General features: G+C 45.6%; 2 protein-coding genes across 2 annotated transcripts in view; both read right to left on the bottom strand.

The window, feature by feature from the left end:
• The window catches only part of SLC4A10 (solute carrier family 4 member 10), a 360,367-nt gene extending 358,491 nt beyond the window's left edge, over positions 1-1,876 (bottom strand). The window contains exon 1 of the mRNA XM_048869228.2: positions 1,858-1,876. The gene's annotated coding sequence lies outside the window, so the exon portion shown is untranslated. The remainder of the gene's footprint in view (positions 1-1,857) is intronic.
• Positions 1,877-5,302: 3,426 nt separating this feature from the next.
• TBR1 (T-box brain transcription factor 1) lies at positions 5,303-15,216 on the bottom strand. The gene is made up of 6 exons (XM_048869230.2): positions 13,505-15,216; positions 12,940-13,094; positions 12,501-12,622; positions 11,865-12,023; positions 10,715-10,776; positions 5,303-7,680 (listed from the first exon to the last, which is right to left on the bottom strand). The coding sequence occupies exons 1-6, from the start codon at positions 14,194-14,196 to the stop codon at positions 6,837-6,839; spliced, it is 2,034 nt and encodes a 677-aa protein (XP_048725187.1). The 5' UTR covers positions 14,197-15,216; the 3' UTR covers positions 5,303-6,836.
• Between the last annotated feature and the right edge of the window lie 722 nt (positions 15,217-15,938).

The following is a 15,938-nucleotide window of genomic DNA, read 5'->3' as shown; positions in this document are numbered from 1 at the left end:
TTACATGGAGGTGAAAAAAAATCAGACTGCTATTCCAATGATAGTACATTGCTTTATTATAAATATAATCCATATTATATATGTGGATGTTTTAACTGTGTGCAATGGGAAATATTACCTATACAAAATAAAGCTCTAGACAAGCTATTTCAGCTGATTGTACACTGATATAACCAGTGAATTTTGTTAATGTATTATCATATGTCATCATACATTCAAATAAATACACATTGTGATCATTGAAATCAATGCAAGTACATTTATTTTAATGTGTGGCTGTCTAGATATATGTATATATTTAGATAGCTTAACAGAATGGGGTACTGAATACATGCAGTCTCCTATTTTCCATCTGTTTACAGCAGCTTTATTCCTTAACCATTTTTTATACCCTTAGAAAGTCACACATTCCACTTTGGAGACCACGTTTATAACGAGTTTCATCTTTTAAAATGAAAGTTTGTGTCAACAGAGCACACACAAAAATCTTCATGCAAAATCTCTTCTCCTTTTCTCCATACATTCTCTGATTTTTCCCCATACCCTGATCATTCAAAAAGTCAAACATAATTTGAGAAAACTTGCCCAAAATAACCACTTTTGGGCCAATAACAAACAAAAGAAATGCCAGCTTGTAATTTGGGGGGGGGGGAGGGAAATGTAAAAGCATCTGACAGTTCGAAGGGAGAATGAAAGGCTTTTCTTAACCATAATTTTAGCCTCGCTATTGCGCGACGCTATAATGAAGGTTATCCCAGTGAGGTCTCATCCTCAGACTTATTCAAACTCAGGTTGCCAATTTGGGGGATGGGAATCATTGGTCCCCGGGGTCCCCGTGGAGGGAATGAAGTCCAGTCAGAGAAAATTAAGAGGAACAAGTTCCACGTTACACCTATTATCCCAATCTGTTCTTCTAGCTCCATGAGTTTACACTGTTCTTTTTGGACAGGTAATACAAGATTTGTATCTTCTAAGGACCTTTCAGTCTACGATCAAGTGGTGACTAAAGAAGGTAACAATGGATTTATGACAAGGATCAGGACAACTTCAGCAAACAACGAAGAGGCATGAATTTGGTTATGAACATACCCTTGCATGATTCACTAGACTGAAATGGCCAGAGAAACTTAAAAAGTTGCCAAAGACATCTTTTACCTCTTACCAACCTCGTCATCCATCTGTTTCCTCATACCATAAGTCAAAGTCCTACCATCCATATCACTATTCTGTTACTCACATTATCCACAAGCCTCTCTCCTCTAGCATTCAAAAATAACTTAAGCAAACATTTCAACCAGTAATTAAAAGCCCTGTTTAAAATATGCAATATGTCATCAAATATGCATAGCATAATTTTGCAGAATCTGCTACAGTGTAAATCATTGTCTTGTATTTGATGCGGTATTAACGTGAAATATTAGTGAATACAGGAAATATTACCAGTAAAAGAATTTTACATAGTCTTCTATATTTCATTCTACTTCTTCTGTATTATCTATTTCTCATGAAGTTTTGGTCCGTAATTTGATAAAGCGAAAGGAGAGCAACTTCATTTATTATTATTATTATACAGGAGAATTAAAATAAAACCCCTCTTGCCATGCCTGGAATATTAACACAAATCAAACTTCATGTAAAATTCGTGCAATTAGTTGCTGGTCTAATAAATTCAAGCAAGGGGTTTTGTTTCAGATAAACCGAAAAACACAGCAAGTACATCATCTACATACACTAGGTCAAAAACTGTATACTTGATATTTCAAGGTGAATACAAATATTTAATGTCAGTTAGCCTATGCTTGATTATATATATTATACACACATCTATAATATTACTTAAAATATTGTTTTACCTACCTAGGGAACGTAGTAAGCCTTTTCTACTTCAGTGGACCTTTTGATCTCAAGTCTCCTGTAGAAATAATTGTGGAATTACAGTATTAACCAGTTATGTACAGTAAAGCCTGTTTATGCAAACTCTCTAATCCAAGATGTAGATCAATCCCCAGACGTTATTCACTTACTCAGTAACCCACTAGATAATCCGAACATGTTTATGTCCCTCAAATCATTCCGAGAAGCGAGCTGGTGCTGTGTACAAAATTACTGTCTATATTTTTTTAGACAGAAGATCCATTTTATATTTCTGGTTAAGCAAAAAGGAGATCAGGGGTTTTACCTCCGAGTGTGAACTTCAACATTCTTATTGCGTAATAAAATCCGGTTATGTTTTTAATTCGTTTTTGTTTAGTGCGGCAGTGGGACAATTACGTGAAAAATTAACCAAATGTAATAACTGGTTTGGCTGATGGGCAATACCTGGAATTATTTCCGACAGTACCGTTAAAAATATAGCCGTGTTGTTGCTGTGTCTGTACGTGGGGGGGGAGGGAGAGGGGAGGACATAAAATGCCACCATTCCCTATAGTAACATAGTCACTTGGGGTGAGGCGGGGCAAAGACCGCATTCTTGCGAAATGTTTTGGTGGTTACCCCATTGTAAATTCTGGGCAGATTTTCAAAGGAAGGTCTGGGTCATGACCGGAAATCTGGCATTAGTGCATGCAAGTGCCCCGATAGGCACCCTGCTGACGACGAGCATAAGAAACACCTGATTTCGTGAGCAAACGTGTGTGCACGCGAATCAGGCGCTTCCAAGCATGCCCGGCTGCGTGCACCTGCTTTAGCAACCCTGCCCGTTCGGACGCAGACGGCACGGGGGAGACTCGTGCCCCTCGGCATTTAGCATTAGAGGGAGAGCGCCTTGGGGTCGGGTGGGGGACTTGTGTATGAGGGCTGTCTGCTCCTCCGGAAAGTTCTCCAGATTGCTGCTTTTAGGCACAATTTTTTAAAAAAATTTTAAACGCATCCTCACGCTTTGAAATAAGGCTGAGATTGGAGGTTTAAGGCAGAATCTATCAAAACAATCCTATTGAAGTCCTGTGCTAGAGTTCAGCCACTGGGTTACAATTCTGCTTCTCACAAGTTTGTGCCGCGCTTGCCTTGAATCCAAGAGGCTGGGTTAATCTTTAGAAAAGCATAGGCTGTTCTCCCCCAGCTCTGGCTTTAATAGATCTGCTTTTTATAAAACTCTCCAGACTCTGAACTCTTCCCACGTGAAGATCAATGGCTGGATTTCAGGTTTCAGTTAGCAGAGCCGCTGGACTGGATAGTCAAGTGGAGACTGAAAACGGGGTATAGGGAACTAATGCATGCCTGAACATTCACCTCACAGCCAAAGTCAGTGAGAGATTAAAAGAAATTAAACCACTCCGTTGCCTCAGGTCTGTCTGTGGGATGGCAACACTTCAACAGCAAAAGCCAGCCAGTAGCGCGAGTCATCCCAGTTTCCCGCTTCTATTCTCTTCCCAGCTACAGCACCAGCTCTAGGGAAAGGAGGTCCCATTAAACCACACATCAGAGCCGGTTGACCTTGAGAATTGAGAGCCCTTTGCTGGCAGTAATTAAAGTCCAAGTTTTTCTACCTGCTCTACTCACGTTGCCTAGATTGCCTCCCCGGCGCAGCGGGGCTGGGACGTGTAGATACGCAGCCGCTGCCTACCCCTCTCCAGCCCTCCCGCGCTTCCACACTCATTGGCCATGCGGCGCCACACGTCTGACCCGCAGCTTTTGAAAACCTTCCTCGGGAAGGGCGGTGGAAGTTCGCTGGCTGACTAGAGGCAAATGGGCGCGGAGTTCCCTCGCGCTGACTCCGTCCGTGCGGCAGAGAAAGCGACCTCCCTCGCGGAACGGTCCCTGCTAACACCGCCCCTCCGCAGGGCTTCCAAGACACGCCCGGAGTCTAACAAGCGGCACCTGGCCCTGGGGTCGGACTCTGCCGTGCACGTTTTATCTCCTCCGGACAGTGACCGCTGTACTCGGGGCTCGTTCCCCGCTGCCACTGACCAGAGAGGCCAGCAGACCCCGTGCATGGACAGCCATCCCCAAGAAGTTGTGTGGCAACCAGGTCGTGTTTCTGTGCAGTCGGACAGCTGCCTCCGACTGGCACCGGTCTGCAGCTGGAGTTTATGACACCGAGAACCCCATGCAGTACACAGGGAGCTCACCGAGAGGTGGCATTTGGAGCACAGAGTACACGCCAGGGGTACAATAACCTGCCATTTGGAACCACTAGTGTTGTTTAAAGTCCCTTTTTCTTAATATAAAAACAGGAAAAAATACTGTCATTTGTGGTAGACAAAATAAGGCTCAGCACAGAGCCGCCTAGTGGTGACTAGTGGTACAGTCAACAGCCTCCGGGTGATGCTGTGTCTGGGTCTCTATATATTATTTTCGATTTCTCTCTGCATTTCCTCAAACTTTTATTTTCACCCTTCCACAACATTTAAGCCACTGGGACAGAGACGTAGCGCTTATAAAGGTGGCTAAAGAAAGCACCTTTTCATCCGACGTGCATTGGTTTTGCACACCAGCATCACTGAGCAATGAGATGCAGCTACCTGGAGCAAGCAGGAAAAGCTTTTCGGCACCGTCCCTGGGCTACAAAGATGCTCGTTCTCGCTGTGATGAAAGGGGGGACATGTTTACGTTTGCTCTTCAGGGTGCAGCCCCTCCGATCTCCACGGAGGGAACCACCCCGGCGTGGAGCTCACACAGCCCACACGCCGCACAAAAAACACCAGAGGATACGAAGCTGCTTAGTCCCCAACTCCCATCGCCACCAGAAAATGGGCAAAGAGAGGGGATGGAAGCCTAACCCAGCACACAATGCAGGCTCAGAAATGCGTCTGGCGTCCTGTTCCAAAGCTCAAGCCAATGCTAACGAACTCAGCCTTTAAAGCGAGTGGCATAGCCTGGGCTCGCATTTCCAATAACCTCACCTCAGGGTACACTATGTCAAACCATTGCTATAGCCACAGCTTCTGTCCTGTAAGCGCTCAGCCCCTACTCCGCACACAAACGTAAGACAAGGCTGCGTTTCGCAAAATGCTTTTTACGTGTAGAGAATTGTTTAAGTATAAACCTCCCAACTCTGAGGAGACTTCAACCCTCTCTCCCTTTTCCTAGTGCAGACCTCAATACATTGGTCAGGCGACAGGTAAGAAGAAAGCATTCCTCTCCCACTTCCTCTCTGTCCCCCTGGGAAAGCAGAAATGCAAACCTGGAACTACACAACACTATAGGACAGGAAAACAATGGAATGACCGCATGTTTTTAATCTATCACTCGAAACCCATGAAAAGTGAGCTGCCATTAGTATCCACTGGATTTCTTCCCCCTAGGCCAGTTAGATAATTTCAACTGCATCTTTGTAAAACGTAAACTGCTTTCAAACACCACGTTAACGTTTTGCCAGGTTTATTTTACTTGTTATACACAGACAATACAAACGGGCAAAAAACAAAACATCTCAATGGAGCTTGCACTTGTATAAATCATTCAGTTCCACACACATAACAGAACAAATATAAAAATCACAACATTAGATTTACAGAGGAGCCAAAAATATACACACGTTTATGACCCTGAATTTCTATTAGGAAAAATTTCCCCGTCGGCTGGAATTTTGGCTGACTATTTTGCCTGATGCATATTTCACTTGATTTTTTTTTTATATAAAAATGCTTTAATTGTATAGATTTGCTACTCAGAATTCAAAGACTTACTATTCTACTTCCACGGGGGAGAGCTTGGGGGTTATGAATGCTCCTTCTCAAAGTAGTAAGAGACGTAGAGGAGAGATCACTCTTACTCGCAATACTTATTGTATCCCCCAGAAAGTTAGATTCAGTTATCTACTTTATGAAAGTCAATTCCAAAACTAAATGCAGTAAAATATACAACTCACAACTCATCTTCACTGGACTACACTATGATTACCAACAATTCAGTCGTCTATATCGTTTGTAGGTTATTCATTACAACGATTTACAGAAATATAAATAAAGGGGGAGAAACTGCAATGAAATTTGGAAACTGTTTGTCAGCATATTTGGCACCTGCACAGGCCAGTAATGGATTTGGCACTTGGAAGGGTGGGAGGAACAAATAGGGCAAAAATAACGTTGCTGTCGAGCTACTCCTCTTCAAGAAAAAAAAATTACAGATGCGGTTACTTCGCTGTTTGAAGGCGTCCCGCTACTTAATCGACTTTCCAACCGGATCGATCGCTATTCTTTTGAGGGGCAAGCACAGATACTCCTCAGCTGTGTCAGTTTAGGGCACAGAGTAATTTATGCCATGCGAGGGATCGCAAGGAAGTGTGAAACCCATTATTCAGTGCTATTTCTATTGGACATTTTGTGTTTCCAGAGGCATTTAGAACAGAGAGTGAACTTTGGGGGTTGGGAGAGGAGAAATCGAGAAAGTTAAACATGATCTAGTTTTGGGACTCCACAATGGGAACAAAAAGGTATAGTCATTCGTTACAATAAATTAAACACTATGTACAGGCGTTTCACAGGCTTTGTTCTACTAAACTTACTAACATCCCCAACTATCCATCCATGGGAAAGGAAGGAAGCGCTGTATGGTTTTAAGAGTCAAACATCCTGCTCATCGATGGGGTTAGGAGAATTAGAGGGAGATTCAACGGCAGGAATTGCTGCTTTCCCATATCAGCGCCAGCACCGGGTGCCAAAGAAAGTCAAGATCTCCTAAAGGGGTTGGAGGGTTTCTTTACACTTCAGAAAGGGAATCAGGGAGCGAGGATTACAGCTAAAACTCTTTCACGGGGGGAATAAAAAGATACAGCTAAAGTTGGGATCAGTGCGCTAACTGCGGAGAAGTTGTTGTGCAAAAGGACTGTTGTATTCACTGGAGATCGTGGCGGCGTGAGCCCGACTACAAAGCGAAGCAAAGGGACGGGGCAGAGTCTAGCTGTGGGAGTAGAAGCCATAGTAGCCGATGTCCTTGGCGCAGTTCTTTTCACAGTCCCTTTGGGTCAGCACTTCGCTCTTGAGGGGAGAGGAGCTCTCTGACACCGGGGTGTCAGAGGGCGAGATCCGCCTCCTCTTGGCCTGCTCGTAAATCCCAGAATCGGTGGAATCGATGGATTTAATGGACGAGGGGGTCTCGATCCAGCTGGAGTCAGACAAGTCTTTGGGCTTGGAGTCCTCAGCGCCCGGCAAGGGGGATCTTTCGGTGACCAGGCTGTCCGCCTCCTCCCCTAGGTAAGGGTTGCTGGTGGCCATCCGGGTAGCGGCTGCGCTGTTGGGCCAGCAGGAGAGCATGGAGCTGGATTTGCCGCAGTACTGCGGGGGGCTGCGCGCCCCCCATCCCGAAGGGTCAGTGTAGTAGCCCAGCGGCCGCCCCGTGCAACCAGCAGCCTGCAGGGGCAGCGCCTTGACCCCGGCCGCTGCATAGGACAGCAGGGTGGCGGCATTGCCCGCAAAGTCAGTGGCCGTGTCGTAAGCGGAGGCCGCGAAATCTAAGCGGTTGTTGGCCGGGGTGACAAACCAGCGCTGCGGAGACGGGGCCCCGGGGTCCTCGGCTTGCTGTGGAGAGAGCAGCCCGTTGGTGTGGGGCACGCTGCGGTCACTGCCTGGTCCCGGGCCAGCGCCGGCGCCGGGGTGGAAGCGGGACTTGGCGTAGTTACTCACGAACTGGTCCTGCAGGAAGGAGCCCGCCATGGCGTAGCGTGCCCCAGGCACGATCTGCGAGCGGGGAGAGTCATTGGGGGAAGGCGTGAGCCGGTCCATGTCGCAGCCCGTGTAGATCCTGCCAAAGAGAAGGGCAGAGTTCTGGGTGTCCTGAGCCAGAGCAGGGTGCAGGCAGGCAGACACCCTGCATGGATCCCTGGGTCCGCTGGAGCCAACGGGAGTTTTGTCATTGACTTCAGTGGGGCCAGGATTTCACCCAGTGCATACTCCCTGGCAAGAGAGCCCCGTTTCAGAACTGCTCGGTAAGGAGCTGCTGTGCCCGGAGCGGAGAGACTTAACAGAAATACCCCGAAAATGCATTACGCAGAACCACAAGAGTTTAGCACAGGTGCAGAAGCGGGGCCATTCCGTGATTTAAAGAAACCAGTTGACCAGATTGACATGACAACCTGAAACAAACCAGGCAGATATCCCTACAGTTCTGGTTCATCTTTACATTAAATACTGGGGAGGCTATCGGAGGCCAGAAACGTTTTTAAAAAATCAGATTATTTTACACACACCACCCGCAAAGTGGATCTAACGTTTTAAATGTTTAAAAAAAAATAGGCGAGCACAAACTGAAAAAGAGTTTGCTCTGTATATATTTAGTAGGGTCGTAATTTAAAGGCTGAAGTTTCTTGTTTTTATTTATTTAAAATCCACAAGTCAGCTAACATCCTACTATCTTTCATGGTACCTTGGGAAATTCTGCATTGTGGAAAATTGACCAAGCCCACAATACGCGCAACAGGTAACCTGGTCCATTTGTAGCAAACAGCGTGAATGGCAGACTGAAAAATTATCTCTGCGGTTTGACACTTACTGTTCAGAGTCACAAACCAACGATCAAGATGTTATTGAATTTAATTTCAGCTAATCTTCAGACACCTACTGAAGGAATTTTAAAAGCAGATGAGCCCAATTTTTTCCAAGATAACCTATATATAAGCTTTCAATCTTGGGCTGCAATTTGTGTTTATAAAACCCTTAATGGATGAATAGTTAGTGTGTGCATTTCATTCAGGCTAAAACTGTGCTTTAATTAACCCTCCACGCCTCCTGAAATTACTTATCCAGAACACAGTTGGCCCTTAAACAAATGCGATGTGCTAGACAGCATTTAAGCTCTTTTTAAAGAGACATACGTGTGAAGTTTATAATTTAAAAGAAAAGAAAGCAGAGACATGTTGTGGTTGGAGAAGTCCAGAAGGTTTTTCATTGTTAGTCTACCCTATATATAGAAAAGTCCTATTTAAGTTACACAGACCATGTCGTCTCTGCACTGCACCAATGACCTATTTTGTATGCTCAAATACTCCTTAACTTCTCCTTTGCGGCTTTTACCAAAATCACCAGAACCCCTGTATTTTCCCTCTGATCACTTGCTGCACATTCCATTGCATTTTTGGGAAGGGGAGTGAACCAGCTACAATTATATTTTTCAAATAAGAATAAATGTGTGTAATATTTAACAGCCAGCTACTTTAAATTTAAGCAGAGTGATCACTCTAGGAGCTTGATCCCAGTTTTAGGCCCTGATTTAGAAAAGCATTTAAGCACATGCCTAGCTTTAAGTGTGTGCTTAATCCCATTATTTCAATGGGGTTTAACTGATTTGCTGAATAGGGATATATTTACGCAACTGCTTAAAATTAAGCACATACTTAAGTGTTTTAGTCAATGTGGGGCTTACTTCGTGGCAAATCTCCTACTGACTTCAATGGGATCCGGAAAAGGCTTTATGTGGGGGGCTGTTCCCATTTCCTTAAAACAAATATATGTTTCTCTTACTCAGAAGGAAAAAATAAAAATATTCCCCTTAAACACAGAGCCCAATCCTGGCAGGTGGTCAGCAGCCCACTCTGTTCCAACTGAATAGGAGCTCAGGCAAAATTAGGTGAGCAAAAACCCGTGGGCTTTCCCATTATGTCTGAGTTCCCCACCTCTCACCAGGTTTCCGAGCAGCACTGGGTTAGGGGCACTTCTCACTCATTTTCTAGATGATTCTCCCTTCCAGACTCCAATGCTAGAGCAGTTTGTTGATTTTATTGCTTTACAGGCACAGCAATAGGAGATGGGCGTGAGATGTCATTAGTCTCATTTTTGTTTGTGCTCCATCTCCACTGTGTTGGGGATAAAAGGAATCAGAAGTACTCAGAAATAGCACCTTAGCTTGGGTGCTCTTTCTACCTATTCCAAACCTTCCTTACAGGGGCCATTGACCAGTGTACATTGTCTCATTAAGATGTTGGGCTGTTCCACTGAATGCGGGAAAAGGAGCATGGGGCAAACCTCTAAAGCCAAGTTTGAATCCGTATCACAAACATACCATCGGTCAAAGATTAGACCAGTATGTATGGCCAATGATCTTGGATAAAAGCATAATGAACCCTACGTATATTTGCCTTCCACGAAGACATTTCCTATTTATAGAGATTAGGTATATAGGAACGGCAAAAACGCCAAAATGAAAACCAGAGTGAGAAACAGAAGAAATTTTCTTTAAAACTCTCTGTATAGTGTCCAGGATGATTTAAAGAGTCATTTATATTCAGTAATTTAACTCCCATTCAAGAGGTCCTTATTTCATAGCCTACATACACAGCTTGAATAAACTGGAACTTGAAAATGGGTACAAAGTCATATGCCAGAAAGAACATCACAACTGCCAAAGTCACACGCAGCCTCAGATGCAGGCAGAGGGGGTGAGAAGAGCATCTGTCCCCAAACTGCACAAGGTTGTATTGAATGTGCTAGCCAGCCTCTTCCAGCTATCTCTTCGGCACAGAAGATTTGCCTCTTACTAACCCAGGCGTACAAATTAATGCGGAAACCAAGAGTTTTCCATGAAAAATAAGGGAGACAATTGAATTTCATTTCTATTCAGTCACCCGAAACCCAGTCCCGAGTTTAGGAGCCTGCATTTGCTTTCTCTTCTCTGGGAGAACTTTTTTTTCTTTTCTTTTTTTAAAGTTCAATACTGAATATTTCAATGTTTAAATAATTAAAGAGATTTTTAATACAACCCCAAATACTAAACCAAATAGAGTCTCTACCGGCCTATGTGGGCGCATCCGATAAAATGGATAATAAAAATACCATTTACTTACGTGTCATAATTGTCTCGAAAGCCTTTTGCAAAAGGGTTGTGATCTATTTTCAACTGTGTAATCTGGGAAGGAAAATAGAGGATCAATGAGTATTTTCTCGTACCTATACATAATGAAAGCATGACAACGGACAGGAGACGCATTGTTAAAGCACAGCTGTTCGATCTTTTTTTCATTAGTTGCTCAAATTGCCGCTATTCAAAATATAAAAACTAAGCTTAGCGTATTTATAAAGGTTTTAATTAGAGGAAATTTGTTGGGTCTTGCAATTACTGATAAAAATGTGAAATAATTTTGACAGTCTATTCTGAAAAGTAATTATTCACAATTAAAGTTAAAATTTAGGATAAGAAATGAATATTTCAAGTGTTTTTATATAACATTTTAAGAGATTATTGCATCTATGCTTGGTTTAGCAATCGAAAACGGAATACACCGACTTTTATTTTAATGCATGCCATTTAAAAGTGAGAGCAAAAAATATCTGTCTCTACATTAACAGGATTTTATTCTGATTAAAATGTACCATCACCCCCAACACAGTCAGCAGCATCAGTGGCTCTTTGCAGACTTGCTTAAAAATCACCTCAGATTAAATGTGTGTTTTTCAATGGGAACATAACAGCTATTGACCAATATTATACTCTAGTTTTAATATAATAAATGCCAATCGGGTTTCCGCTTGGCCTCCTAAGAAGATGTTCACTGTTGAAACTGATGGTTATTGCGCCCCTATGAAATATTCACTCTGTAGACCCCACGCCAGACTTGTGTGTGCTCGTGAGACTAACCAGGGCAAATGCAAAGAAACAGAAATCTGATCCACACATTTGCTCGTGTTGCGGATTTGGGGCTCACAATTCGTGACGGTTTTAGCAAAGGGTACAGAATTGCAACGTCAAATATATACACCGAGGTCCAGCCCGCCCGGATCCTGCCGGGCGGGGGAATACAACGGTGCCGGCTGGATTCAATCACCCCTTGGCCGCAGACACACGCGCGCGCCAGCACTCTGCACGGCGTGTATCCGCTTCTCTCTCCCCGGGCACCTACACGGAGCCCCACGAGCCGGCCTCGGAAGCTCTAAAGCGCTGCTGGCCGGTTGAGGGTGAGGATGGCCGCGCGGGAAATACAGCGCCAAGCTCTTTACATCGGTGTTCTGATAGGCGGTGACGGCTATGAACTGAGTCTCCGGGAAAGTGAACGTCTGCACTCTGCCCGGCTGGTTAGTATCCTCCGTCCCGTCTTCGTTCACTTCCACCACATGCAGACGGGGCTGGTACTTGTGTAAGGACTGCAAGACCACCATCTGTCAGGCAGAGAAAAGGGAGGGGGACAAAGGGGCAGAAACGCTAAATTGGAGCGAGGAGAGGGAGAAAAAGACGGATATTTGCTGGTATTAAAGCGCTTGAATAAAAAGCCGTGGCCGAGCTGTCAAGAGAGGATTATACTCAACAGAGAAGGAGAAATGCACCCCTAAGACACCACCTAGTCATCGCTCCCTTTTAGCGGGATAGCTACAGATTCACTCCACTTCAGAATGCTCTTCCCCCTCTCCCCCCATACATAACCCAACTCTGATCAGGGTCTGGGTTTTGTTGCTGGGTTGTGCAGGATTATTTTTTCCCCCTTTCTCAGAAGTCCTGTACAATTCCAACTCGTTAGGAATAGAAATTAACACGTTTTACCCTAGCAGTATGATTTGTTTAAGAAAACAGGGATCTGATCTGAATTTTCAGGATTTTATTGGAAGCAACAAATAAGAGCGTGTGTGAGGTTCACTGACCTGCCCGTTGTTGTTCGATGCTCCTTTATTGTTTGTAAGTTTTAATTTCCCAAAAGAGATTTCCTGACGCATCCAGTGGGCTCCTGTGTTGGGGGAATCGGGGTGCATGTACACTCGGTTTCCTAAAGAAACAAATAAACACACCACGATTCTTACACACACACCCTTTCTTGCCACTGTAGCAGCACACACAGGGGTCCTGTGAATCGCATTAAACTTAGCAGAGCGTTACCGGCGATGCTTCCTTCGTTTTAACCGGGGAGGATTAAAATAGCATTTTCTGAACACCCTTCACTCCCCCTCCCTCTTTTTATTTTTTTTTAAAAGCATCATTGGCCCATTCTCGTTTAAGAAGCCGCCTGAGCCAGTCCACAAAGGCTTTAATTAACTACTCTCACCTAAATATGTGTCGGGAAAAGTGTTAATTGGAAGAACTTGCCTTGTACATTGGTGTCCGCCTTGCCGCAAGGAACCCATTTGCCTCCTTGAAATCTCCAATGGTTGGGATCGGCCAGAATTACATCCACAAAAATATTGTAATGAGCCGTGGGATCGAGACCAGAAATATTAAAACTTAGAAAAGGAAACATGCGCCTGTTAAAAGAAAACACACACACACAAAACCAACCAGTTTCGTGATAAATAACAAAGGGGGGACCTTAAAGGGCTGTATGAAGAGGGGATGAGTTCAAAAGGAGGAGGGAGCAGCATTGGGGGCCCTCTCCGGAGGGACTGCTGGCCAGGTAGGGACCTGCACCCTATCTCTAGGCACCTTGTACTAGCATATCACGAGCCACCCTAGCAGCTGCCACCCAGGCGCCCCCTGTGACCTACCCGTCCAGCTCCCCATTTTCACGCCGGACTTTGCGGGTTGCATTGTCAGTCACCCCGAACACTAAGCGCAGATCGCCCCCCTCAAAAGCCTCCGTAAGGAAGAGTTTGGAGTCCCAACCCCACCACCTAATGTCCAGTCGCTCCGTGCAGCAGCCGCAAGTGCCGCTTACCTCCCTTGTTTGGTGATGATCATCTCTGTCTGGTGCCGGTGAAATTTCAGCCAGAGTGGCCTGTTGCACAGGTAGACCTGAGCTTTGCCGGGCACCAGCCCCGGCTGGGTGGAGGAGAACTGGTAGAAAGGCGCCCCTTGGTAGGAATGGCCGTACTGCTGGGGATAAGGGTAGCCCGCCGTTGGGTAACCTTGGGGAGAAGAGTTGGACAGGAGGCTGTTGTAAGCTCCATTGGTGATCACAGGATGGTGAGCCATGTAGCGGCTTGGACTGGCGATGGAAAAGGCTGGGTGCGCGGGTCCATGCTGGCTGGGGTAAGGGAACATGGCACTAGGAGCAGCGGCAGCGGACTGGGGTTGGCTTGACTGAGAGAGCAGATAGCGATCTGCAGCAGATCCATCGAAACTGTGACGAAGCTCCGAGACCCCGTCCAAGACGGGAGAGAGTTTATTTCTCTGGACGTCCCCTGGTGTGTCCTTGGAGTCAGGAAAATTGTCTGTATCTGACTGATTCGTCATCCCCCTGGTAATTTTTTTCAGAGGTGAACTTCTCTCCAGGTTGTCAGCGGTCGAGATAATGGGATGATCATGCAAGGCAAGCTCAGATCCGCCTGCATGTGGGTAACTGCTGCTCACATTGAGAAATTTCTTGGAGAGCATGACAGAGGGAGAAAGACAATGCTCCAGCTGCATAGCTCAAGCACCGATATACTCACCCTTCAGTCTCGGGTTCTAAAGGGCTCCTCTTAACATCAACTAGACATCCTGGGACCCTCCCGAGGCAGAAGGCACTTCTCCCACCAAATGCTTCCCCAACGTTTGATTTACTTTTTTTTTTTTCTCCCTGGGAGAAGAGATTGGCCAATTGACACTATGCAGCAATAAGGAAAGACTCACTTTTGATCTTGCTTGCTTGTGGAGCGGATGAAACGGCTCCTGCCATTGGTTAACCGCTGACAGTAATTTAATTAGATAGACATTAATTAGGATAATCACCTGGCTCCTGGTCGCGACGATCATGGCAAATTGAAGGAGATGATTTTATTGTGGGATACAATGGGGGAGGGGGAATACTGTGTTTGCTATGAGTGCTCATTACCGTGTGACCTTTCGAGCTTTGTGACTACGCATAGAAAGAAAGAAAAAATCAAAGACCTGCGATTTCCTAATTTTTCCCCTTTTTGTGAAGAAGGAAAGAGATAAGATGCTGGGGACTTTTGGGTTCAGAATGAGCCCAGGTGTCAGCATTCACTCTGAATGTAACGATTTCAATGTGCAGAGCGTACAAACCACTTGCTGGAGGAGGCCTTATCTCCCCGTAGAAGTTCCAGAATTTGGCTTTCCCGCCTACTATGAAGTGAACAATAACGGGACGCCATCCTTTATAAGATATGCTCCCCCATCCTCTCAGTCTAACTCCCTCCCCCCAAAGGTAACTGCCGCGTTGGAAAAATAAAACACCCATAAAACTCCGTTCAGGCAGCATATGTACACAGGAACAATGTATCATCTCTTTTACCTTTTGAAATAATTATAAGCTGTACAGCTGAAGTGCCCTAATGTATTTGCAGTCATGTTTACTGAGTCTTCAGTAAATAAATATTTGATCTGTGTGCTGTAATGCGGGAGATTATCAGAAAAGCATGGCACAAGGCATCCATCTCTCCGTCTCGCTCCAGCTTCCCTTCCACTTGACGTGTGTTTTCTTTCAGTGACTGAATCACACAGGCAGGGCTAGGAGGGAGATATCTTTTGTAATAGATTTGCCAGAAGCAGTTAGCTCGATTCATAGAAATAAATTTAAGTGTTGCTAGAGCTCCTGTCAGAGAAAAGATTTAGGGCGTGGAGGAGGGGAGATCCCAAATAACGATTTCATTAAACTAGGGAAGAGCTAGACACCCACGTTGACAGGCGCGATTTTCACAGTGTAACAGGCCCAAGTCACCCCACCTGTTAGGCGGGGAGTGCTGAAGGTTCCGTGGATAATCCAGGTGGAACAGCGTGCGCGGGGCATCCTCTCCTGTCTTCCTGGGCATCAGGGAGGCGGGGGCTTTCCCCATTGCCCCGAGCTCGCGACCTGCGTGGGGCAGGAGAGCTTAAAGCCACTTCCATCCTCCGGCTGCAGAGCGGGTCTCTCCTACCGGCCGGCGCTGTGGGGGACTCACAAGCAGAGGCAAGGGGCAGGGAGGGAATGAGGGGGGTTGTTGGACGGGATCAGCTCAGCAAGCCCAAGTGTTTGCAGCTTAGGGGGGTGCCTGCCGCAGGCCTAGCAGCAATGTATGGGTGAGGGGCCTGGTCCATCACGCCCCCCCCCCCCACTGAAGGTAACAGGCTCTGCTCTGTCTGGAACCACAGAGCATTCCCAGGCCCAGCCCCTCACAGCTGGGCAGGGACAAGACCAGGCCATTTCTAAGACTGAGGAACAAGCTTCTTCC

This window comes from Caretta caretta, chromosome 11 (assembly GCF_965140235.1).
Source record: "Caretta caretta isolate rCarCar2 chromosome 11, rCarCar1.hap1, whole genome shotgun sequence".
NCBI lineage: Eukaryota > Metazoa > Chordata > Testudines > Cheloniidae > Caretta > Caretta caretta.
The sequence above is the reverse complement of the archived record's forward strand: the minus strand, read 5'-3'. Positions and strand labels throughout refer to the sequence as shown.

Bases quoted from the DNA above. Each gene is read 5' to 3' on its own strand.
- TBR1 (XM_048869230.2), bottom strand. From the start codon at position 14,196: ATGCAGCTGGAGCATTGTCTTTCTCCCTCTGTCATGCTCTCCAAGAAA. The intron at 13,095-13,504 runs GTAAGCGGCACT...TTCTTTTAACAG, and splicing joins ATCATCACCAAACAAGGGAG to GCGCATGTTTCCTTTTCTAA. The intron at 7,681-10,714 runs GTAAGTAAATGG...TCTCTTTGGCAG, and splicing joins TTTCGAGACAATTATGACAC to GATCTACACGGGCTGCGACA.